The sequence below is a fragment of the Miscanthus floridulus genome, unplaced genomic scaffold (genome assembly GCF_019320115.1).
Source record: "Miscanthus floridulus cultivar M001 unplaced genomic scaffold, ASM1932011v1 os_1282_1_2, whole genome shotgun sequence".
In the NCBI taxonomy this organism is placed as follows: Eukaryota; Viridiplantae; Streptophyta; class Magnoliopsida; order Poales; family Poaceae; genus Miscanthus; species Miscanthus floridulus.
The window spans coordinates 26,932-50,915 of NW_027097631.1; the positions used below are offsets into that span (position 1 = coordinate 26,932).

General features: G+C 46.2%; 4 protein-coding genes and 1 pseudogene across 7 annotated transcripts; 2 read left to right on the forward strand and 3 right to left on the reverse strand.

Moving 5' to 3' along the window:
- Nucleotides 1-219: 219 nt before the first annotated feature.
- LOC136533884 (CDT1-like protein b) lies at nt 220-4,223 on the forward strand. Its single transcript, XM_066526412.1, has 8 exons — nt 220-346; nt 1,228-1,586; nt 1,679-1,798; nt 1,884-2,112; nt 2,364-3,011; nt 3,683-3,881; nt 3,971-4,061; nt 4,159-4,223. The coding sequence occupies exons 2-8, from the start codon at nt 1,243-1,245 to the stop codon at nt 4,214-4,216; spliced, it is 1,689 nt and encodes a 562-aa protein (XP_066382509.1). The 5' UTR covers nt 220-346; nt 1,228-1,242; the 3' UTR covers nt 4,217-4,223.
- A 525-nt stretch (nt 4,224-4,748) lies between these two features.
- Nucleotides 4,749-8,671, reverse strand: LOC136533887 (kiwellin-like; annotated as a pseudogene).
- A 4,663-nt stretch (nt 8,672-13,334) lies between these two features.
- Nucleotides 13,335-15,084, reverse strand: LOC136533890 (flavonol 3-O-glucosyltransferase UGT89B1-like). Its single transcript, XM_066526419.1, has one exon. The coding sequence runs from the start codon at nt 15,021-15,023 to the stop codon at nt 13,569-13,571; it is 1,455 nt and encodes a 484-aa protein (XP_066382516.1). The 5' UTR covers nt 15,024-15,084; the 3' UTR covers nt 13,335-13,568.
- A 192-nt stretch (nt 15,085-15,276) lies between these two features.
- Nucleotides 15,277-18,965, forward strand: LOC136533889 (protein COFACTOR ASSEMBLY OF COMPLEX C SUBUNIT B CCB4, chloroplastic-like). Of its 3 annotated transcripts, XM_066526416.1 has the most exons (8): nt 15,277-15,524; nt 15,612-15,793; nt 15,873-15,972; nt 16,059-16,132; nt 16,811-16,989; nt 17,060-17,130; nt 18,104-18,187; nt 18,422-18,965. In XM_066526416.1, the coding sequence occupies exons 1-8, from the start codon at nt 15,411-15,413 to the stop codon at nt 18,473-18,475; spliced, it is 858 nt and encodes a 285-aa protein (XP_066382513.1). In that variant the 5' UTR covers nt 15,277-15,410; the 3' UTR covers nt 18,476-18,965. The 3 variants fall into 3 exon arrangements, with proteins under 3 accessions (XP_066382513.1, XP_066382514.1, XP_066382515.1); XM_066526417.1 differs by lacking the exon at nt 18,104-18,187; XM_066526418.1 differs by lacking the exons at nt 17,060-17,130; nt 18,104-18,187 and having other exon boundaries at nt 18,422-18,963.
- A 68-nt stretch (nt 18,966-19,033) lies between these two features.
- LOC136533888 (small RNA degrading nuclease 1-like) lies at nt 19,034-22,839 on the reverse strand. Of its 2 annotated transcripts, XM_066526414.1 has the most exons (12): nt 22,669-22,839; nt 22,405-22,584; nt 22,180-22,269; nt 22,001-22,069; nt 21,507-21,647; nt 21,170-21,286; nt 21,031-21,100; nt 20,792-20,892; nt 20,376-20,507; nt 20,184-20,291; nt 19,997-20,101; nt 19,034-19,842 (listed from the first exon to the last, which is right to left on the reverse strand). In XM_066526414.1, the coding sequence occupies exons 1-12, from the start codon at nt 22,699-22,701 to the stop codon at nt 19,489-19,491; spliced, it is 1,500 nt and encodes a 499-aa protein (XP_066382511.1). In that variant the 5' UTR covers nt 22,702-22,839; the 3' UTR covers nt 19,034-19,488. The 2 variants fall into 2 exon arrangements, with proteins under 2 accessions (XP_066382511.1, XP_066382512.1); XM_066526415.1 differs by lacking the exon at nt 22,669-22,839 and having other exon boundaries at nt 22,180-22,330; nt 22,405-22,516.
- Nucleotides 22,840-23,984: the final 1,145 nt, after the last annotated feature.

Sequence of the window (23,984 nt, forward strand, 5' to 3'; positions counted from 1 at the left end):
AACTATGAGTAGGAGTGGGCCGGCCTACATGGAGCACGCGGCAAGTGGGCTGAAAGTGCGAAACACAAAACGGCCCACGACTCGTTTGATGCTGACGTATAAAAAGGGACGAAAAATATAGCCGTTGGGCTCGACTTGGGCGATGCGTTCGCTTTGGTTTGCTTCCGACACTTTGAAGGCGGCACCGTTCGCTGTGCGGTACTCCGCGCCGTCCGCTTCGTTTTTTCCCCTCCCCTTCCCTCCACTACCGCCGCCGCCGGCCCGAGTCCCGTGGGGACATCCTGAGTCGGAGCGCCGTGCTCCTCCAGATTCGAGACACCGAGCGCACCCCGAGCTCTATCTGTAGGTATACTTTCAAGATCTGGTCCTCTGTTAGCTTGTGCTCTGCGAATTATGCGATGCTTTCGTTTCGTGTCCCACACTCCCATTGCCACACGGGTGTGCTACCATAAGCTCTCCGGAGGGCCATTTGTTTCACCTCTTTAGTCGGCAGGCGCTGGTTTGAGTGGCACAGCTCTTTAGTCGGCAGGCGCTGGTTTGAGTGGTGCAGTGGTTTGTCTGGTCAGCTGTTGTGCTGTGTCGTGAGGTAACGTCTAGGGTTTGTGGAATTCGTGGCCAGTTCTCACTCAAATTTTTAGTTATTTAGCCAATTATTTCCACCCGATTTTTGGATTCAGTTTTGCGGGATGGCAAACTAGAATTCCGTGATTTCCTTTAGCGCACTTCATAGTTCATAGGACATCGCAGATATCTCTGTCCAGCGTTTTTGTTGGGTAGGGGAGGGGGTGGGGGTAAAGAATTTAAGATACCTCGCGTTCTGTCACACTCTTGTCACTAAAATCTGGTGGGATGTAAAACACTGGATTTATCCTGCACAGATTGGCCCTAATTCATGTATATTTCCACAAGTAGATTTTTTTGAAGTAATTATATTTATTCGTTATTGGATAGTTGTGAAGCACCTGTGGCATTACTAGGGGATATGGGTATGAGTATGGCCATATAAGTTGATGTTTGCTACTCTTGGATAACATTGTATTGTACTACTTTATGAAGTTCACCCATGTACTTCTATGCATTCAGGATTTGTGTTTGATTTAGTTTTGGAGCATTCTTGGATAACATTGTATTGTACTACTTTATGAAGTTCACCCATGTACTTCTATGCATTCAGGATTTGTGTTTGATTTAGTTTGGAGCATATTACTTATGGTCCCATTATTGTAGTGTTTGGAGCTGAAAATGAGTGAGGCGAATACTACTCAGCTTGACCTTGAGAAAGGATTTTCTCAAGTGTCTAATGATAATGATTCGAGTAGCCCTACAACTGTGCACAAGATGAAAGCTGAGACAGAAAATGGTGGAAGTGAAATCGAATCGCCCACTCCAGAAAAACGTGAATCTAGAAGCAAAGGGGTTGTTGTGAGTTCACTGGCCAGGAATTTGCTTGCAGAGAGGTACAAAGACAGATTTGCAAATCAGCTGGTGGAAGATGAGGGTGAGACAGATGAAGAAGACTATAATGAAAGTGTTTCGCCTAGTGGTAGCCGATCTCTTTTTTCAGAAAGCATTGAACTTCTTGAGAAGTGAGTCATTTTATTCTAATCTCAATATCTCATGCATAAGTGTGCTGGCTTGCCATGATTATTCACCTTGTCTTTCTTGTTCACAATGGAAGACACAAGGATTTGCTGAATCTTTTCAATAGAATGGACAGTTCTATAAGATTGCTTCACCTACGGAAGAAGATGGCTACATTTAATAATATTGCCACCCAGGTGGAGATACTCACAAAAAGGTAGTAATGATGATGAAAGTATCTATATGGATTATTATTATTTGTTTGTTTGTTGCAGTTGGATGATAATCTTTCTGCATTACAGGAAGTTATTATACGGTCATTTGGCTCAGATGAAGCATTTATTCCCAGAGGCAATCCAGATAAAGAGGATACTAGTACATGACGAGAAGAGTCTATGCATGTATGCTGATATGGAAATCACACTTGTAATGGATGTTGTGGAATGCACAAGCCCTGATCAGTCTCCATCCATGACAATTTGCGAGGCTTTTTACTCAAAGCTTTTGAGATTTTTGGATGCTCATCATAAGGTACTAAACTTAATTTAATTAGCCCTTGCTCAGGTAGCAGTTAATTAATAGATGTTCACTGTATGATATTTCCTTTAATTTGTTAAGAGCATTTCAACTGAAGTTCTGTCTTCTCATTTCAAGTGAACCTATATAGTTATATGTTCTTTTTTAGGGGTTGACCTATATGCACTTTTGATTATGTTAGTCTTCAAGCCATGATAAATTAATGATTCACTCAGCATTCTCATTGCAAATTGTTATTTATGCAGGGTGCAGACATTCCTGAGGCAATCCTACCGGAACCCTTTAATTCAAGGCCAAGGGAGAAGTTATATCTTGAGGCAGTACATAATGGGCATGCTGCTGAGCCACCTATGCAGGGTGCCGCTGACGAGGAACTCTCAAATGCTTCCCACTTCCCACAATCTTTTCAAAAACTCATGTCGCAGAAAATCATTGCTGATGGAACTGAAAAGACTCCATTGCTATCTGATCCAGCAGAGCTGAGCTCTGTGAGTGCTTATGATACCGAAGGGTCAGACAGAAACCCTAAAAAGCAAGATGAACATGCTCCAGTTCCAGTGAACTCTGAAATTTCTGCTACTCCAAGCCGCCATTTGATCTCTTGTTGTCAAGAGAATACACCAAAACAAGGGACCTCAGAGTCACCGTTGTTGTCCGGAACACCTGCAATACAGACTCCAAAAAGGCCATTGCCGACTCCACTTGAGAAACCCAAGGTCACATGTGGACACATTAGTGAACCACATTCAGCCAGTTCTGCCCGCAGATCACTAAATACATCATTAAAATTTGAAGGAGGAAGCCCTTCTTATTATGATGGAATGGAACATACGACTACAGCTGAAAAAGGCATAATCTCAGAAGACTCGTCGAGTTTTAACAAGTCATTTGAGGTATCTGATTCCCATCCGTCACATAAAATTGTTATCTGTTTGTATAGCACATAATTGCATGCTAGAAGATCACAGATGCTATAGTCAATAACATAAACTAGTAACAAATGCTTGTGCTTGGATTCTGATTTCTTTGAAAACCCAGTTTGCAGGAATAACTATGGACAGCTCTTTCTGCATTTAATTCTGTATCTTAACAACGTTAATGTGGGTTATGTCAAACAGATTTCTTAACTAACTAGTAACTACCTTCATCTAACAATATTGAGGGAATAGGTATATATGACTGTTCAATAATTCCTAGAATGGTAGCACTGCAGTTGTTGATGCTTTGGAAAAAAGCCAGCCATCAGACTACTAATAACCAGAGCAACTTACCAATAAACTTGGAATTTTATACCCTGATGAGGCGCAGTGATAAGTTTGTTCAACAGAATGACCATTTCTCTTTTGTTGTCTGTAGAAATGCTCAAATGCATTATAAAACAAAGAATGTACTCTTGGTTTTCTATGTATGACATGGTGTATGACTAATAGATGTCTTGCTTCCTGCTCTGTTATTTTCTTTTGCTGTAGCCTGTAATAATAGTTGGAAGACTTACAATTCCAAGGTTGTTCCAGTTCATTTGCCTGTTGGTTATTTCCTGACCAAATGAACCTTTTCCTTGCAGGAAGATAGTCCTGTCTTCTTTACTGATAAAGACAAAATCAATGAAGTAGACTTAGTGGATACTCAGGAAAGGATGGCTTCGCTACATACCACATTTGACATAGTCTGCGATATTTCTCGTTCTACCAAGAATTCACTTATCACGAAACAGGAACTTTTCCACAATATTCTTGCCAACAACTTGGAGATAGAAGAGATTGGTAATGAGGATCACTTGATCCGTGTACCTTCCAAATTATACTTGATGTTTCCTGAACTATGCTGATCGTATCGTCTTTTTTACTAATAGGGGAGATAGAAGAGCAGCTGCATATTTTAGAGGATCTGGCTCCTGCTTTGATATCAAAGAAGGTGATAAATGGAGGAGAAATACTTTATAGGTAAGTTTTATTTGGTATTACTAGACAATATCCCTCTTTATTTTTTCTGTTTAAAGTTTTTCAGCAGAATACTGACATATTTTCTTTAAAATGGCAGCATCGAACCTATAACAGATCATAATTCAGTTCGGGCTAGGCTTGTAGAACCTGTATGAGATAGCTGCGACTGGTTCAAGCTGAAGAAATTCTCTATATGTATGTACCACTAATGAAACCCACATTAGCTAATTACCATCATGGAAGCATCTGCATCGCTCATGTCTGATTCGACTTCAAACTGTGTTTTTGTTGACCTGCTCAATGCTGAAATTTCAATCAAACTTAAATTCGCACCATCTGCTCTGTGAGCTTACTGTGGTAATCCCATGAACTTGTGTGGGGTTCAGCTTCCCTTTGGCATCTGCTCTGTGATATTTATTCATGAAAAATAAAGAAGAAATTACTGGTGTGTAATGCTGGCGTGAAGCGCATTGCTAGCTCTGTATGCATTTAGATAACACCGCCTTTCATTACTTCATGCAATATTTATTCAATATTCAATAATGACATATATCTATATGTAGCAATGACATGTCCTGCATACAGTACACTAGTGATGGCAATAAGCCCACGACCAATCATATGTATGTTCCCGGCACGTACCAAGTTCCAACAGATGGAGCAAATGCAGCCATCAACTTGCCTGCCTCACTCGGACCAGGTGATGTCCACCATCCCGAGGTTCTGATCGAGTCCCAGGGCGTCCCACACCGCCGGCGAGGCGTCAACGATGTTGTTGTCGCACGGCGGCTCAAAGTTGTGCTCGTCGTCACAGCCGTGCACGGAGTCGCACTCGTCCACCACCTTGGCGTACACGGAGTTGCCGTTGGCGCTAATCTTGATTTGGTGCCCGCAGCGTGCCATGTTGCTGAACCACCCCGTGGAGAGCGCCACCACCTTCTCCTCGTCGCTGTGGTACGCGTTGTCGCACTCCGATGGGCCGCCGCCGTCCTTGCCCTTCTCGAAGCTGTTGAGCGTCAGCACGGCCTTGGTGCTCGCCGTCACTGGCGGCGAGCAGTGGTACTGTGGATACTTCTTTCCATCCTCACAACAGTCTGGGTCGTTGCTCTTCTCGCAGTTGCCGGAGCGGCCTGGGAGGTACCCGCTAGCGCGGCACGTGCCGAGGCTGGCGCCGGGGCGGAGGGAGGATGCCATGTGAGAGGCAGAGAGCGCGACTAGGAGGAACATCGCCATGGCGGCTACAGCTCCCGCAGAGGCCATCTTTTCTTGCCTGAAGAAATGCTCGAGCGTCTTCTCTCTCTATTTTCTTTTCTTTTCTTTTCTTTTTATTTGTTTCTTGCGCTCTGCTTTGCTTGATGGTTTTGAGATTAGTTGTGCATGGGATTAAATAGTGGCCTTTCCCTGCTTGCTACATTAGTATGAACTTGCACTGATGCACATGGCGTACGGAATGGTTCGAGTGGATGTCATTTCCCGAGATGGCAATCTGTTCTCCAACTAGATGTACCGTATGCGGTATGCCCGTATGAAATGGTTTGAACTCTTTCTTTCTTTTTTTGAGGAAAATGGTTTGAACTCTTTCGATGGGAACATGTGGAGTGGAGAAGATTTGTTAGACACAGACAGAAACGTGGGGTTCACGTATTTCATAGCCATATTGGAAACTGGAGAACTCAGGGAAAAAATATAGACTTGAAACGTACAATTTTTACCCCCAACTCTAACCCAAACAATCTGCATTGAATGACCACAAATTTGTCCTCGCCATCGTGGCGACAATTTTAGATAGTAATAAATAATGGTGGCCACAATTTTAGATAGTAATAAATAATTGAGTAAACTTGCTGCCACCTCGTTGATGATCCACCCGTAATGTATGTTCTACCCATATAAAAATTGATTTTCTGAATGCTCGGCTAATATCTTCGTATGAGGAGCCTGGTTCGATTGGTTTGGATGTATCGTTGGGCACATCCACTGTTCACTTAATGTTTACGGTGGCTGGTTACAAGAGTGCTACTGTTGGCACCTACTGTTCAGTATTCACTACTCTTAACAGGATTGCTACTACCTCTTTGCATGAAAGAATGCAACTATGAGTTGCGTGCTACATAAAGTGGTTCATGTTTGACAAGTTTCTAGTAAATAGTATTCATATTTATGACTCCAAATCAATTTGTTATAAAAACACACTTCATAATTAATCTAATGATATTTATTTAATATTATAAATATTTATACTTTTTTATCTATAATTGGTCAAAGTTGATATACTAATACATGACACTGTTTTAGAATTGCATTCTTTTAGGGACGGAGGGAGTACTTAATTACTTATCGCCGTCACTGCTCATGGATTGAAGGGCAGGCCTGGTGCAGTGGTGAGAGCTATCTTACTGAGTCACCAGGTCGTGGGTTCAAAGCAGTCTCTCCACATATTTTGCGGGGGAAAGGCTTGCCTCAGTTTTTCTCTTCCCCAGACCCTCTTCCCCAGACCCCACTCATGTGGGAGCCTCTGGCACTAAATCTCATGTATTACTGTTCACATTACTGCTCTACACTGTTTAACAGCCTATTCAGGGCGAGGTGGAGCCAGAATTTAGATATAGAGGGGCCAGCTCATCGAGTGTCAAAAACACACACACACCATATCTTTATGTCGGCTTATAAAAACACTAAAATAAATCATCTTTAACCTCTTCGTCTTGGAAAAATACGAAATGTCTAAATCGAAGATAAAAAAAGTTATTGTTCATAGATCAACAACTCACATCATATTTGTTTTAATTATTTAGACACTTAGCATTAGACAATCAAGAGATGTACTCCCTCTCTGTTCCAAATTATAAGATGTTTTGATTTTTTTAGGTACATAGATTTTGTTGTACAATATGTTTAGATATATAGTAAAACAATATATCTAGAAAAGGCAAAACGTCTTATAATTTGGAACAGACGGAGTATTTGAGAAAAAAAAAGGTGTAGAATTTATTGAGAAAGCTTGTTTCCATATAGTTTCTAGTGATCGGTGAGAACTAATGATATATACAAATGAAGACCATACACGTTTGTTGGGGGGGGGGGGGGGGGGTGTGAGGGGTTGACCCTGGGCGCCCCCTTGTCTCCGCACTACAACAACGACAACAACAGTCGTGATCAACAAATTGAGCCCCATTACCCTGCCAGTTCGGCCCACTATTAGACCAACGTCAGCTAAGACTTGCGACACCATCAACATGAGTGGCGAACTCGTCACGAACTCAAGAACAAATGCTACGTCAACTGTAATGACAGCCACGACCATTGCGATGATGGCATGATGACCGTGACAACTATGGCTATTGTGGTTGCAACCGCCACCATGGTGACTGCGACTAGCACCGACGTTCTCCGAAGCAGGGGCGGACACAGCGGTGGGGCGGGGAGGGGGGGGGGCTCAAGGCCCCCCTACCCATCTTGGAGCAGTGGAACCCCTGTGGAGCCCCAATGAATTTTTAGGCAAAGTTCTATAGTGTAGGGGGACTGAGACTTAAGATCGAACAACAGTGTTGTTCAGCCCCTCTGAAATATTTCCTGTGTTCACCGCTGCTCCGAAGCCTACCTCAGGGAATACGACAAGGACATAAAACCGGGTCACTGGCTTGAGGACTACCGCCTTGCGTCATGAGCATTGGTGCCATTGACCTCTTCGCCATCTAGTACCTGAGATCGATCAGAACTAGACCTAGGATAGACGAGTGGATTTTTTGAACCCTAACCTAAAATTTGCTCTCACGGAGAGTACGACCCAGGACCTAAGGAGTGATATTCAAGCCACCTAATTAGAGGCCCTTTCATCATTACTTCATGCACTATTATTCAATATTCAACAATGACATATATATATCCATATGCAGTAATGACATGACATGAATACAATACACTAGCGAACGCAATGAGCCCACAACCTGTATCCTCTCATCGTATATGTACGCGGCACGTGCCAAGTGCTAACAGATGGAGCAGACACAACACAGCCATCAACTACCTCTCACTCCTCGGACCAAGTGATATCCACCATCCCGAGGTTCTGGTCGAGTCCTAGGGCGTCCCACACCGCCGGCGAGGCGTCAACGATGTTGTTGTCGCACGGCGGCTCGTCGTCACAGCCGTGCACAGAGTCGCACTCGTCCACCACCTTCGCATACACAGAGTTGCCGTTGGCGCTAATCTTGATGCGGTGCCCACAACGCGCCATGTTGCTGAACCACCCCGTGGAGAGCGCCACCACCTTCTCCTCGTCGCTGTGGTACGCGTTGTCGCACTCCGATGGGCCGCCGCCGTCCTTGCCCTTCTCGAAGCTGTTGAGCGTCAGCACGGCCTTGGTGCTTGCTGTCACCGGTGGCGAGCATCGGTACTGTGGGTACTAGCTACTTCTTGCCATCCTCGCAGCAGTCCGTATCATTGCTCTTCTCGCAGTTGCCAGAGCGGCCCGGGAGGTACCCGCTGGCGCTGGACGTGCCGAGGCCGACGCCAACGCCGGGGCGAAGGGAGGACACCATCTGGGAGGCGCAGAGCGTGACTAGGAAGAACAGCGCCATGATGGCAGATACAGCTCCTGCGCCGGTCATCTTTGCTTGCCTGAAGAAATGCTCGAGCTCCTTCTCACTCTGTTTTTTCCGTGCTCTGCTTTGTTTGATGGTTTGAGGTTAATCGTCCATGGGATTATATATATAGTGGCCTTTCCGCTTGGTACATCAGTTTGAACTTGCACTGATGCGCATGGCGTACGGAATGGTTTGATCGATGTGATTACCGGAGACGGCAATCCTTTCACCAACGAGTATTTTTTGCCGCACCATATAAAATTGTTTGAACTCGTTCGATGTGAACATATGGAGTGACCCCTCAGAAAACATATGGAGTGGAGAAGATTTTTGTTCTACACAGAAACGTGGGGTTCACGTAGCCCTGTTCATTTCGCTGAAATTTGGTTTATGCTAATGCTTATACTGAAATGGTGTGAGAAAAATACTGTTGATTCGCTGAAAAGTACTCGAAGTAGTGTAGCAGAACCGGGCAAAAATATATACATAGGTAATTTATTGTTCATATTGGAAATTGGCCAGAGAACTCGAGACAAAATATGTACGGGCTTCGGCCGTGCATTTTTACCCCGGCTCTAACCCAATGAATTCACACTGAATAATCACAGCTCCTCACCATGATGCATACCAATTTCGGATAGGGCCTGATTGGTTCCGCGTACGACAGATCCTGGCTCGCATTGTGGCATGCTGGTTGATCTGGAGCAGCCTCGCCTAAGCCAGGCTACATAGAAACACGGATGGATCCTGTATCCTATGAGCCAGGCTTACTTACTATCTTTTTTATCATCCTCGGAGGCAGGAAAGTTAGAGATACGGAGGCAGGAAAGTTAGAGATATGGTATAGTGTTTTTCTCTCACGACAAATCAGTGAACAGTATTTTTTAGCCTGCCTTTTCAGCAAAACAAAATGGGCATCCAAACAAGCGCAACTTGCATCACAAGGGTCAGACTGAACAACCAAACACACGAACGCATAAAGATGTTGCACCTTGGGAGCCTTGCTCAACCCATCATGTCCATGATTGAGTAAACTTGCTACCAGCCAGAGGGAAGTCATCCCTCAACCACCCGGTGCAAACTATTTTCACTATGTTTGGCAGCCAACCAAAAGTCTTTTTAAACTCACTTTCTAAAGCATTATTTGGAGAGTCACTCGAATAAAAATTGCCCATCTCTTCTATATCTCGTGCGCACTCTAGAGAGCTAACTCCGCTCTCATCTTTCTAGCGAGAAATCTAGAATAGATGATGGTAATATTTGAAGATCTAATTAAAGAAGTTATCACAATATATATTTTTTACCAAAATCTATATTCCTATCAATAAGTATATAAAAAGGCTTCTGGAGTTGCTCTAAGCTGTTGCTATATGTTCGGCCCAATAGCCTATGAAGGGTCTTATTCGATTGGTTTAGATGTATCGTTGGACTTTTTGTACCAAATTAAAATGGGGTAGACGGATGGGCTTCTCTTGTTGGTTCATGCTGGTCTATTATTTTCATTGAATTATGTATTTTTCCTTTACTTTTCCTCCTTTAAGTGAGATTTTTTCTTTTACTTACCTTCTATTTGTTACATTTTTATTTTGTTTTATTTATTATTTATTTCTTTAACATATTTTCATGGTTTGTTTTTATTGTTCCAATAGTGTTCTATATATGGTGTACTTTTATTGTTTCGATAGTACTCATGAGATGTTTTACGGTGTGTTTTGGATTGTTCATTGTTATGCATAATATGTTTCATGGTGTATTTTAGATTGTTCCAATAGTATTCCTCAGATGTCCCATAGTTTTTTTGTAGCTCCCATATTACATAAGATGTTCCATGCTGTACATCTCATCAGTTTTATTGTATTGATGAAACCATGGTGTACAATGGTATATTTTAATTGGTTTCATATATTTGGGAGATGTCCTACGGTGTGTCCTTTATATTTTGTTTTTTTACTTTGTTTTCCATTTAGTTATTGTTATGTATTCACTGTCATTTTGTATTTTATCTAATTTCATATCATTTTTATTGTATCCATGATCTTATGGTAAGATTCACTCAAACTATTTCTTCTTTAATATGAAAAAATCATTTTATAATTCTTATAAGGTGTATTATAGATTATTATCATAGGATTCATGAGACATTACATGATGCATTCTGAATTATTCTCATAGTATTTTTGTGATGTTTCATCATGTATTTTGAATCCTCCACGGCCGAAAGTATTTATGTTACATACACATTGTAATACACAATGTTCCTATAGTATAGGCATGATATGTTTCATGGTGTATTTAAGTTGTTTATGTAGTATTCATGAGATGTTCAATGGTGTATTTTGGATTGCACAGTGGAATTGGACTCATCAGCTGACCTGCCCTCTCTGTCTCATGCTCCGTGAGGCATAGACGATAGCAGCACACCACTTCGTACATTGGAGGTTCTCCTACTGAATTAGGGGTGCTGCGACCTGCATGGGGTAAGACAGGAGCATTGCTTTAAGATCTTTTTATGCAGATCGAGAAAACCTCTCATCCTCTATTCCACCCATATACAATGGTACTGTAGTTCATATGAGAATGATCATGATTGGAGCCGAGGATTAGACCTGTGCTTTGACGTAGAATAAATGAGGTGATTTTTTTTAACCTCAATCTAAAATTTACTATCACGGAAAGTCCAACCTAAGACTAGAGAAGTGCTATTAGAACCGTCTAACCAACTAAGCTAGAGGTCTGCTCATAATCATGCTGACCTGCCACCACGAGGAGGGTAGAATCACTTCATGAGTGTGTCTGAGTGGTGAAGCAACAGCCACAATGACCCGAAAAGAATCTGTGCTCTTTGTTGATCCTTGTTTATTGAGAGATTTGGAAGGAACGGAACACACTAATTTTTCAACAATGTCATTCCTCGATGGCATTTTAGGCCCTGTTTAGTTCCCCACCTTTGCCAAATTTTTTGGTGTTTTATCCCTTTTTTTTTTTTGGCAAAATGGATCTAAACGCCATGGGAAAAAACTGCAAAACATGGGCTGCAAAACTTTTGCTATTTGGGACCCAAGAGTCCCAAAACTGGGCAAAAACGTCTAGGGCGGCGTGCTGGACGCCCTATGCCCCCACACCCGCACATGTTTCTCTCTTCCCCTCGCCCGTTTCTTTCTCCCCCGTGGCCCCGTCTCCTCCCCCGCGCCCGTCTCTCCCAACGCACGGCGGCGCCCCTCCCGCGCCGGTCCTGGTAGATCTCGACGGCTTCGCCCTCCCCTCCCATCGCTCCGGTGATGGCGGTAGCAAGGGGACCTGCATCCGACGGTGCCGTGGCCTCACCCTAATGGCGCCACGACCTCTACCCAGAGCCTGCGGCGAGCCCTGCTCACCGGCGGAGCGACTCTGCCGCACCGGCGGAGCGACGTGGTCCGCCTCGCTCAGATGGCGGCCCCAGCCACGGAGCGACTCTGGGCAGGGCGGGGCGCTGGCCGCCACGGCGAGCTCGAGCTCGGCCTTCCCATGGAGGCGCAGGACGTGGTGGCCGGCCGCGCACGAGGCAACGGGGCAGGGCGGCGGGGCAGGCCACCGGGGCAGGGAAGCCACTGGCTGCTGGGGAGGGGCAGGGCACGCCGGTGAGGCCGCTGCTTGCCCTTCACGCGCGGTCGATGTGTACGAGCTCGGCGTACGGACGAGCAGAGGAAGAAGATAATGAGGGCAAATCAGTCTTTGTTTGGTATATTGCCAAAGTTTTGTCATGCATCTAAACACCAAGATGTAAAGTTTGAATGCCTAAAAATTTACAGCAAAAGATTAGTCCCAAAAGTTTTGCCATTTCAAAAGCATCTAAACACCCCCTTAGTTGCTATAAGATCAAAGAGGAGGCTTGTGCTTGGGGGTACCGCCGGCCCTAAGTGCTTGAGGGAAATATACTTCCCTGTATATAGTGTTTTCCTCTCTTTTATCCCCATCTTTTGCACCATATCAGTTTTTGTGGCCTAGGCCAAACCTTCCCCTATTTTAATAATTAATTATAAACGGCAGGTCCTGTCCATTACGTGTGGGAGGAAGGAACCACAACCAAGCAACCTTCTTTGACCACATTTGTTCAATAAAAAAAATACCAGTTGGGTGGGTGCTACCAAAATTCTGCGTACGCGAGCTGCAGCTGAAGGAGTCTGGTGATCGGAATTGCTTACCAGTTCGGCACTGATTCGGTTTCCGGTCTGGCTTCAACAACAGTTTTTGCGACGAGTCAGAGAGGCCGTACCAAATGTTTTAGGAGACAATATTTTTTGGTGAACAATAGAAGAGGCATAGTCGTTTTTTGATGAAGAGTCAAAACGGCAAAATGTGGCTTCTCCTCATGTGCTCCGACTTATTCGAATGAGCACCTAAGAAAAAGCTCTGCCAACCGGACCTTAATTACACTATTCGAGAAAAAATTGCACACCAAAAACTATGAGTATCCTTTCTTATATGGGATTATTGTGCAAATGTTCTTTGCAAGTACACTTTAGATATGCTGAGAAAACAAATGAAGCCTCGGCACTCGGCAGTGAAGAATGCAATCATTTGAACCGAATCTTTGTTAGCGCGTGTTTAGTTGGGTGAATTTGGGAATTTGGGCTACTGTAGCACTTTCGTTTTTATTTAGCAATTAGTGTTCAATCATGAACTAATTAGGCTCAAAACGTTCGTCTCGTAATTTCCAACCAAACTGTGCAATTAGTTTTTTTCGTCTACATTTAATGCTCCATGTACGTATCGCAAGATTCAAAGTGATGGATACTGTAGCACTTTTTAGAATTTTGGAGTTGGAACTAAACACGCTCTTATTGATGAATGTCATTATTGTCGACCAGGACAGGGGACCAGTTAAATTATACAGCATCACAGCATGCCGGCGCAGCAATTTATCATGACGATCCGCTCGAATTCAACGAAGATTCCGAATCTCGTGCACTAACCCGACCAAATCAGCGTACGAGCTCCCGCCTTCGTTCACCGCCCGCGCGGCCTCCGTCGCGAGCTCCTTGGCGCGCGCCCTCACGTCGCGCCCCTTCTCCCCGACCGCGTCGGCCAGCACGGTCGCCAGCTCTCCCGAGTCCGGCGCGACGCCGAAGCCCCCCGCGCACGCGCGCACCGCAACGCGCGCCTCGTCCACGAGCAGGCGCGCGTTCACGAACTGGTCCGCCGTCATCGGCCACGCCAGCATGGGCACCCCCGCCGCGGCGGCCTCGAGCACCGAGTTCCAGCCGCAGTGCGTCATGAACCACCCCACCGCCGGGTGCCGCAGCGTCGCCAGCTGCGGTGCCCACCCGCGCACCACCATCCCGCGGCCCGCCGCCGCCGCGCGCGCCTCGAACCCTTCGGGCACGACGCCGCTGCTCCCGGCGCCCACGACCCATACGAACGGCACGGCGCTGCGCTCCAGCGCCTCGGCCAGCGCCGCAGCCACGGCCGGGGTCAGCACCGCCTGGCTCCCGAACGACACGTACACGACCGAGCCTTCTGGGAACGGGTCCAGCCACGTGCCGAGGCTGGCGGCCGCGACGGCCACCTCCCCGCCGCGCACGCCGGCGGCGTCCGCGTCAGGCGCCACGGGGCCCACCGCCCAGACGCGCCTGAAACCCAGGTCCTCGAGCGGCTGCTCCAGGTACCTCCCCTCCAGCGCCTTGAACGAGTTGAACACGAACCCCCAGCTCTCCTCCACGTTCCAGAGGAAGTTCCGCCTCACCGACTCGCGGACCTGCTCGTCTTCTTTTCCGCCTTCCACGTACCACCTGTAAAGCATCGAGAGCTCTCTCCACTGGTACGCCGGCTCGCCGGGGATCGCCGGGAACGTGACGACGCTGGACTCCTCGCCGCCGCCCTCGGCAGCAGCAGGCCGCCTCACCAGGCGGCGGAAGAGCGAGTGAGGGACGGCGGCGCCGATGACGCCGGACGGCGAGAACACGATGCCCGCGGCGCCGAGCTCGCGAGCGAGCGGCTGCGCCCACCCGCAGAAGAAGTCGGCGACGACGGCGACGATGGGGTCGTCGTCGGACGACGGGCGTGACCTGGCCCACGCGCGGACCGGCTCGCGGAGCGCGGTGAGCGCGTGGATGAAGACGGGGAAGTACTCCGGGGGGCAGCCCCTGACGCTCTCGAGACCCGGGGGGATAGACGAGTTGGAAGGGAACGGGAGGGTCAGCGGGCTGACGGCGCCGGGGTGCGCCACGAGGAGAGGCGAGAGCAGCGGGAGGTTGGCGGGTGAGGTGACGACGGTGAGGCGGAGGCCCCGCGCGGCGAGCAGGGCCGCGAAGTCCAGGAGCGGCAGCGCGTGGCCCTGCGCCGGGAAGGGGACCACCAGCACGTGCGGCGCAGTGGTAGGTGTGGCTGCCGTCTCCATGGCTTGATGCTTGGGAGGTTCAAACGGAGGCCGAGAGCGATGGCGCGCTTGGTCGCTGCCAACTGGTGACCGGAGAGCGTGCGGGCTCCTTCTTTTTTAAGGAAAAAAAATTCAAGGGTCGGTGGTCCCGCCGGGTCCACTTTGAATGGTAGTTTTGTTTTTTTTAGAGGACTTTGAATGGTAGTTGGATCACGCGATTAGATTTGCCCGGGCCGCTCGGAAGATGGGCCGAAGATATGATCCGTGACGCATAGGGCCCATTTGAAACGAGTCGTCCTGGTGCGGCTCATCATCTCCTCCGCTCGGTGTCGCGGACTGTCCCGTGTCCTCCGCTCGACGCCCTGCTCTGCGGGCTGCGGCTGCTCCGCGCTCGTCCCCTCGGACGGCATGGAGCTGAGCAGAGGCATTGTATCTGCCCCGCTCCGGCCGGTTTACTCCGGCCACGGCCGCTGCGGTCCTCTCTCCGGAGCGTTCTCACCGCCGCAGTCGTCTTCTACCGTGGTGAGTGTTCTCGTGCCCTTCGCTTGGTCCTCTTGCCTTCGAGGGGGTGATGGATTCAGCAATTGTGCCCTTCTCCATCTTCTGTAGGAAGTGCGCAGGTGCTGCATCAGCAAGGCGCTGCAGCCACGGCAGGAGTGGGTGGAGGGCTGGGTCCGCCGCAACGACACACTCGTTCGCGGCCTGCCCATTGTCGTCGGCGGCGCTTCCCTCGTCGCTGTCCTCCTCAACCGCGCTGTTTCAGGAATTGCCGCCGTCACCGACGCCTCCAGGTATGCCTGTGCATGCAAACACCCATAATTGCTGCAATTTTGGTGTACTGATCATTAGTTCTATTTCCCCTATAAACAGTTCGCAGTCGAGGGCTGACATATTGACCCTTGTTCTCTCCGTGACTGACATTCTTGCCGGCCTCGTTTGGTTATCCATCCGTCCGAAATCCATTTCTCCGGTCAGAATTGAGATTTTGAACCGCACATTTCTTATCGCATGTTCTGATGTCTTTGGCTGATTCCACAATTCTAAATATGATCCTAGGCGGTTCCTGAAGGTGTCGAGTGTAAACGAGTTCTTCCGGGCGTGTCAAGTTCTGCGCTTCATGAACTACTTTGGTAAGTAATCTAGCGATGCACAGATTTCTTCTGATTTTACCATTCGAACACTGCATGCTTCAGAGTGATCCTGAATCATGATCCGAAAATTTTCACCTGATGCGCCACTGCTAGATGATAGCCAAACTGACTGCCAGTTAAGTTTGAACTCTGAATACTTGCAATGCTGCATACATCTTTTTAGTGAATGCTAGCTTTTGGGTAGTAAAATCTCACCTGATGTACGGCTACAGGTGATAGCTCCATTTGGTAACCAATAGTCCACTGCCGTTCGAAGTAGGATTCTGAATAAATGCATACATCTTTCTAGATGAAGCAATGTTTTAGGGTATTTACTCTGAAAATCTCACCTAATGGGCCACTAGCAGCTGACAGTGACAGGTCGTTCAAGTAATAGCCAACTGCGATTTGAGTTTGGACTCTGAATAATTGCGTGCACCTTTTAGTGAAAGTGCTGCTTTAGGGTGGTTGGTGATCGTGTGGTACTCTTCCTAATAAAACAGCCTGTCGATTATAATGCTGTACTAATTGAATATATCTGAGTTTACTAAACCTGTGGTGGTAACCATTAACTAGCTTATCATGCCCTGACTTGTATGAATCCACGACTTCATATATGCAGTTTTACAAAGGTTTTATGTTGTGAAGCTAGCTATTCCTTATTTTTCTTACAAATAGGACATGGGATTCCCTCACTACTGCAACTTGTTGCAAATCACTGGTTATTGTGTATGGAGGTAATTGTGTTCTTCAAATCGGGGTTGCTGCGGGATATCCAGAAGATGGTAATGCACTTAATGTGGATGCACAAAAGTTCATTGGCTCTCTTTACAAAAGTGCCATGGAATCCAAGAAGCGTGAGTATATCTTCTTCCTTGGAAGTTTTTTCCATTTGTTTTCAGAAACTTCGCCATAGTCTTCTTGCAGAATCTTGTCTGGCAAATCTTGCTTTATATCCTGGGAGGTCTGAATTGCCGTTCTTGCCTGCTAACACACAGGTGCTGATACTTGTTCTATGTCTCGATAGCTGATTTTTTTTTTTTCGTGGCCGTGCAAGGCACATATTTCATTAAGAGGAAGTAGAGGAATGTTACAACAACAGGCCACAATCACGGTAATCGCCTGATTACCGAGATTTTGCCTCGCACCCAGAAACAACTATGAATTACATGGTTAAAAGCTTACGACCAAAGGACTACCTGGATGCTGCTATAGCCTAGCACGCCACAGGCAGAAGCTCGTCGACCTCTCGAGCAAAGTCATCAAGGAAGGCGTCATCCTGGAAGAGAACCTTGAAGGCCTCGTGCTTAGACTCGGACAGTGGATCGGCGAACATGGACTCGTACTTCTGGAAAGCCGTGGTGTCAACATCTTGCTTCTTGCGTTGTGTTCGCAAGTCCCAACTTGGCCATCAGCACATTTTGATCCTGCAGGGTTGGGTTGGCAGCCCTAGACTTAGCTGCCAAGCGACAACTCCGCCTAGGAGAACCAGCGCTCGGCATGGCCCAAGGAACCATGAGCGTTGACCTTGCTCGGATCAATGGGGTTTGAAGAGGCAAACAGACACGGTCCTTCAGAGAGCGAGGGATGTCCGCGACGGCTACGGAGACATCAGCCACCTTTCCCTGCGGATCGGTGGCCACCTTTCCCTGCGGATCGGTGGGCCGTTGCCCGGCACAACCACATCAGCCACAGTACTCTTCGAGTCATCAGCAGCTTTGCCTGCACATCTTCTTGGCGGCGTGCTGAAGACTCTGAGCTGCAGCGGTAATCGCGCTGCGATTTCAGCTCCATCTAGCATCGGGTCCACAGACAAAGGCACAAGCACAGTCTATTTACTTGTGAATCAAAATGTAATAGAAGTCTTATTTTCATGTCCAGATAAGCAATTAAACACGATCCAATAGTCAGATGGAAGGATTATCTGAAATATTTGAACCAAAGCATTATAGCATAGTTTATATTCTGTAGGCACTGATATTACAGTCAATTGGTGATAAAGGGGTTGTGATTGTTGGTGGCGACACTATAAGAGGTTTCACTAATATTGATCAGGTATTACCATTTACATTGGTTATGGTCTCTGCATATAAGATTTTTGTTTTAAATACTCCAGTTCATGTTTTTTTTTCCTAAAATACACTAGCAAATGAATGTGCTGCTTTGTAGCCAAAATTAGGAACTGTGCTACACTGCTACTGCTACCCATAGATTGTGCACTTTGAAGAACTTCAGTTTGCCATTGCAGAGTGACTTATCGTCCACTTGATCTTCCTTGCTTCCTTGCAGGCTTGGATCGCAATGATCGCAGACAAGCTGGATGCCACATTGTCTAAGTCTTAAAACGCTGGACTGCTTATTTGATGTTGGTTCACCATCTCATCGTCGTCATCTTCTGATGTTGACGCTGAACCAGAGCCGCATCCATCCCTCATGGTCGGTGTCACCAGTGGATGTCTGGGTACTGGCGAATTTCTGAAACCAACCTGTTCTATTGGTTTCGGCCGTTCGTCGTCCTCTTCTGATGTTGACGCTGAACCAGAGCCTGCAAATCCATCCCTCATTGTCGGTGTCAACAGTGGATGTCTGGGTACTGGCGAATTGCTGAAAACAACCTGTTCTATTTTTTTATTGGATTTCGCCCGTTTACTCGTTTTGCCATCAGGTCCAGCAGAGTTTGATCACAACACTAGTAACCGATTCTGAACAGCAGATGGTTATCTGAAGCCTGAATGTCTGACAAGTACATGGCTTCATTACATGTTCTCTTCTTTTCTTTTCTTTTTTTGAGTATGTACAACAAAATATGAAAAAGGACAGTGTGCTGTTAAAGTAAATATGAGTAAACCATGCATAGTGCTTGTGATAACAAGAGTCAATAGCAATGCCCAACTCGAGAAAACAAATTATGGAGCAAAATCCTTACCACAAAATAGTAGTCAAATCTGTTCAAACAAAATTCCCTAACAATTTCCTACTTTCTGAACCACATGCTCAACTCCGTCAGTGTAATGGAATAAGCAAATGAACCCTAGCAGTCAGTAAAGTCAGTGTAATGGAATAAGCAAATGAACCCTAGCAGACAGTAAAGTGGACGATTAGCAATGTAGCAGAAACACGTAGTTTAACCAGAACAGAGCAGCAACTAAGCATTGGAGATGAGGTAAACTGGCATGCTATCTGGTAAAGGAGCAAGGTTCCCCATGGTCAGAAGCCCAGAACAGCCCTTCTTCAAATGGGTTTCCCAAAGCCATGACCAAACACCTCACAATGACCTCTTCTCAAAGAGTACAACATCGCCAATCTCTCAGCATTCATTAGTAACAGGAATGTCTCAGTATCTCTCACTAAGTTATTCATTCCACCACCGACACATTTTCCTTGTTTGTGTGTTTTTTACTTCTCTTCTTCTTTTGCCAAACCCCCTCGGCATGATCTTTCTTTGGCTCTGGATCCTTAGTAGGCTCTGGTCTCTTCTTTGGCTCTGGATCCTCAGTATCTCTCACGAAGTTACTTCTCTTCTTTTTTTGCTGAACTTCCTCAGCATGCTCTTTGTTTGGCTCTGGATCCTCAGCAGGCTCTGGTCTCTTCTTTGGAACTTCGAGCTGTTTGGGCCAGGAATCATATACCATCTTCCGAACATAGAAGCTCACGACATCTCCATTGTCACGCTTCAGCAGTACATGCTTTTGAAGTCTCCCACCTGAGTCCTGCATGTTTAAAGAGAAGGATAAAGGGCAGAGGGTTAATAATCTATTGATGATATTAAACCAATAAGATGGTAGGCAAAAGCCAATTATCAGTAGTGTATTTCCTCATATGTTCTAATATTCAATTGCGTGATTCTGTGGTCCTTATATGTACCTTAGTCTTTTGGCCATCCAGCTCTTCAAATGCCTTCTCTACCTCATCTAGGTCATTGAATGAAATACACGTGGAATAAAATTCACCTCGTATTCTCGAATCAATCTGATGAAAAGGAAAGAAGTGTTATTAAATAATTGCATAAAAACACACATATTTGGTGAACAAATAAAACTTTTAAGGTAACCTTGTCATCAATATTGGGGTTCCCAGAGAAAATTTTGCACAGCTCTTGGCAAGGCAGGTACACTGGAATTCTATGAGCAAGCAACTTTGCCACATCAGATTCAATTACCTAGGAAGTTATCACAAACAAGTAAGGTGGCATCATCTATACTAATGGTGAGATTTAAGAACATCTTTTTTTTTTTGTGCTTACACTACTTGCAGCAATTTCAATGGGGTCATTAAACCCATTCTTAAGCTTTGCAAGAACTAGATTCATCGCAGCTTCTGCATCCTTTAAGCAATTATGTGGTTCTCCTTCTCGAACAGAATACCCCAAAGTAGCCTAGGAGGACAAAGAATCAACAGATTAAGGCATCATTCATAGTTACATACAATCACATATCATTGAAAATTAACCCCGCTAAAACAGAAGTTGAAAATACCCTACATATAGTTATATCAAGTACAGGCGTAGAAAACTAAGGGGAGAAATAGGGAAGACAAAGTGAGTTCGCAGTCACTATCCTGAACTAAGCTTTAACTGGCAGCATCGGCCAAAACTTGTTCACCTCGGTAAACAAAAGCAGATAAGAAGACAGATGCTGCGCAGTGATTTTATGGCAATACCTTGCACAAACTGTTTAAGGAAGGTGATGCAGTAGTAGGTAAATTTGCATACTTAAATATGTATGCTGTATCAATAACTTGAGAGTAATCAATCTTTAGGGCTGCAAAAGAGAAGAGAATGAGACGAATTGAATTAAATGGTACTAAAAACAAAAAAGAAGCATGTTCAAGTAAACACAAAGTACACATCCGATTGATACATCAGATAGATCAGACACAAAATAAAAACCACACCTTACCGCATAAATCTCTATGTAAGCTATGGCCAATCAAAATATTTCCTTCGGATAACATTCTCTTCAGCGAATTCTAGAGAAGGAATATAACTTCCATGAGATATTATTCAGAGATAATGCTTAGATGTTAAACACAGTATACCTGAACATCAACTAATGATGATGTGACTCCTTCTAAATCCTTCTTTGATACACCAGTGATGTGTGTCCTATAGTCAGCTATAGTCTTCAAGGGGTTTACAAGTATGTCCAGCTTAGCCTGGAGAAGAAAAGGGAGAATATGGTGAGACCTCGGAACAAAGATGGAAATCCCTGACATGATTCACTGATTCATAGTCAAGAAATGCTAAGGAAACATGTATTGTGTAAGTTTTGGCATAAACTTTATTGAATTCATCTAATATTACAGCAATGTCCATTAATTCACACGATAGTTCCGTGAATCTTAACATACTTGTTCTGAGTAAATAATCTAGTACCTTGAGCTTGTCATCTACAACGCATACTCTGACCACAGCCTCTGTGCCATCATTGCAAAGGACCATCTCACAGTCAATTGCCAACATAGCACTTGAGCTCATTAAACTAGAGACTTCTCCTATTCGCAATACTTTCCACCCCTGAAAATACCAGTAATAGCTGGTTATGGATCGGTCTCATTGTTTTTTTATCAATTATGAGACAAACAATGTGGATAAAAAAGGTTCATCCATTATGGGGATGAGAGTATAAAACGGTCATTTGTTTTAGAATTTCGACTAGCAAAAAGCATGTCTTTGTGAAGAGTACAAGATAAGGTGTAACTCTAGACAGAGTATTAGCAATCATGAAGATTATTGGACTACACTGTTTAAGAATTCGTCACTAAATCATGAATAGGATATATCAAAGGAAGATCACCAAGGAAAATATACAATCCAAAAAGGGCTTAATCGTCATTCGTGGATTAACAGAAGCACAGTAAAGGTCATACCTCCTGGTATGATGGGAAGCAATAGTGTTTTCTGTACTCCGGGTGCTCTGCCGTCAGCTGAACAAGTTTCTGCATTTAGCATGCACATCAATACAATTGTTGACCGCTTGACACCCAGGCGTCAGTCCTATTCAATTTAACGCAGAAATTCAAATGGCATGATCTAGCATACACATCACCTGCTCGGGAGAAACTTCGTCGGGGAAATCAGTCATATACTGCTGAACAGCACTTCTTTCCTTATGACGCTTCACCAATTTACCGAAGTACTGGAACCAGAACGTGGCGAGGTTTAAACTCTCAACACACCAGGACCAAGCCGCTTATCGACTGAAGCAGCAGCTTCCAGTGTAACCAGGCATGCCGAACTGAAGTCTGAAGAAGACAACAAAAGAGTAACCAACCTTCTGGAAATCCTTGGAGAAGGTCTGCAGGAAGGCGAGCAGCACATCCCTGGTGCGCTTCCTGGGGTCGCTCACCGACGCGCCAAACTTCCTGTCGTTCCGGGCCAGGAAATCCTTCCACCCGCCGTCACAGCCTCTCAGGCCGTTCTTCTGCGTGAACCGCACCACCTCGACGAGCACCTGGCGCAGACCAAACGGGTGAGCAAAACGAGGACAGGAGGCCTGCCCGGTCCGGGGGCTGCTGGCGGCACGCGACGCCCCTACCTCTTTCTCGGCGGCGGCGAGCCGCTTGGCCATCGGACGACTGCGCGGAGACGAAAAGCAGCGGGTGCAGCGGGGGACGGAGGCAGTAGTATCCGCGAGTGGTTGCTGCGGACCTGCGGTCGGCGGCGGCGGTGGTCGCGTGGCGGGCGGCTCGGGAAAACGGCCGGAGAAAACCCTTTCCCCACCCAGGAGTTTAGCCGGGCCGAATGAATAACACGGTTGACGGTGGGCCCATCGCTGGTCCTTGACTCTTCGGCCCGAAGTCGAAGAGGGGCTTAAAGCATGGGCTTTCAATCTTTAATTTTACATATGGATCGATTCGGTCCGCAAATATTTTCGACCGATTTCTGCACTGGCCCAGCTAAACGAGAGGAGTTGCTCAAAAAAAAAATATATTTCTTTCAACAATAACAAAATCCGTGTGGCTGTTGCCATCAGCGGTAATAAGATTTGAGTTGGAGTTCCTGAATCCAGGTTTTTTGGAGCTCGGCTTTCCGTCCCGCGCCGTGTTGATGCTTCACATGCAGAGGGGAGGCGACGATGAGCCAGCAGCGCTAGGGCGTAACGTTATCTAGAGATCACGTTCAACGGGGTAAGGCATATGCAAGGCAGGCGCTTGAGCTAGCTGGACTCCAACCAAACCCAGCCTCCGATCGATCAGCTCTGATCTGGTCACAGACAAGAGCAAGTATGAACAGTATCATCCGACCAGAATAGTATTTTTCTCTTACAACAAATAAGTCAGAACAGCCGAACAACCTCGTAACTGTTATATGAGTATAGGCTAAAAAAAGATTCATACAGCCAGAGTCAGCACTCACTCAGAAGCCAATCCGGGATGCATGGATGCACGTCGTCAACTCGTCATATACTACAACCAAGTGCCAGGCTCTCATCGCGTCCGGTCCGTCCGCGCATGCAGCATGCATGCGTGTTACGTTACGCACCTCAAGCTAGCTAGCTCAAAGTAGTGTACGCGAGACGACAGAAGAGAATGTTATCTCTGACATAAGCTAGGCTTATCTCCTGCGTCGTCACTACGGAGTATGAGCAGCCCCAACCAAAAATTTTTGCGGCAAAAAGATATTAAAAATGCTCGACCTAGCCTAGGCACGGCACTCAACACAGTCTGGATGGAAAAGAAAGGCAAGGCCTAGGCTACTAGCTATACCTGAAGAAGCTAGTACTACACGCGGCTGTAGGAGTACGTACGTGACTTGTTCTGCTTGCTGCTCTGTTTACACGGCCGCGCCACGCCACGCGCGTGCGTTTTGATCTGTCGTGATAATAATGCTAGCTGAAGGTGAAGAAGGATC

What these genes read in the sequence shown, in the direction of transcription:
- LOC136533884 (XM_066526412.1), top strand. Translation starts at nt 1,243, where the DNA reads ATGAGTGAGGCGAATACTACTCAGCTTGACCTTGAGAAAGGATTTTCT. An exon ending in GTGGAGATACTCACAAAAAG is followed by an intron (nt 1,799 to 1,883) that starts GTAGTAATGATG and finishes TCTGCATTACAG; the next exon opens with GAAGTTATTATACGGTCATT. An exon ending in GTTTTAACAAGTCATTTGAG is followed by an intron (nt 3,012 to 3,682) that starts GTATCTGATTCC and finishes TTTTCCTTGCAG; the next exon opens with GAAGATAGTCCTGTCTTCTT.
- LOC136533890 (XM_066526419.1), bottom strand. Translation starts at nt 15,023, where the DNA reads ATGGAGACGGCAGCCACACCTACCACTGCGCCGCACGTGCTGGTGGTC.
- LOC136533889 (XM_066526416.1), top strand. Translation starts at nt 15,411, where the DNA reads ATGGAGCTGAGCAGAGGCATTGTATCTGCCCCGCTCCGGCCGGTTTAC. An exon ending in GTCCGAAATCCATTTCTCCG is followed by an intron (nt 15,973 to 16,058) that starts GTCAGAATTGAG and finishes ATATGATCCTAG; the next exon opens with GCGGTTCCTGAAGGTGTCGA. An exon ending in TGCCATGGAATCCAAGAAGC is followed by an intron (nt 16,990 to 17,059) that starts GTGAGTATATCT and finishes GTCTTCTTGCAG; the next exon opens with AATCTTGTCTGGCAAATCTT.
- LOC136533888 (XM_066526414.1), bottom strand. Translation starts at nt 22,701, where the DNA reads ATGGCCAAGCGGCTCGCCGCCGCCGAGAAAGAG. An exon ending in TTGTAGATGACAAGCTCAAG is followed by an intron (nt 21,287 to 21,506) that starts GTACTAGATTAT and finishes TTTCTTCTCCAG; the next exon opens with GCTAAGCTGGACATACTTGT. An exon ending in TGGATGGCCAAAAGACTAAG is followed by an intron (nt 19,843 to 19,996) that starts GTACATATAAGG and finishes TTAAACATGCAG; the next exon opens with GACTCAGGTGGGAGACTTCA.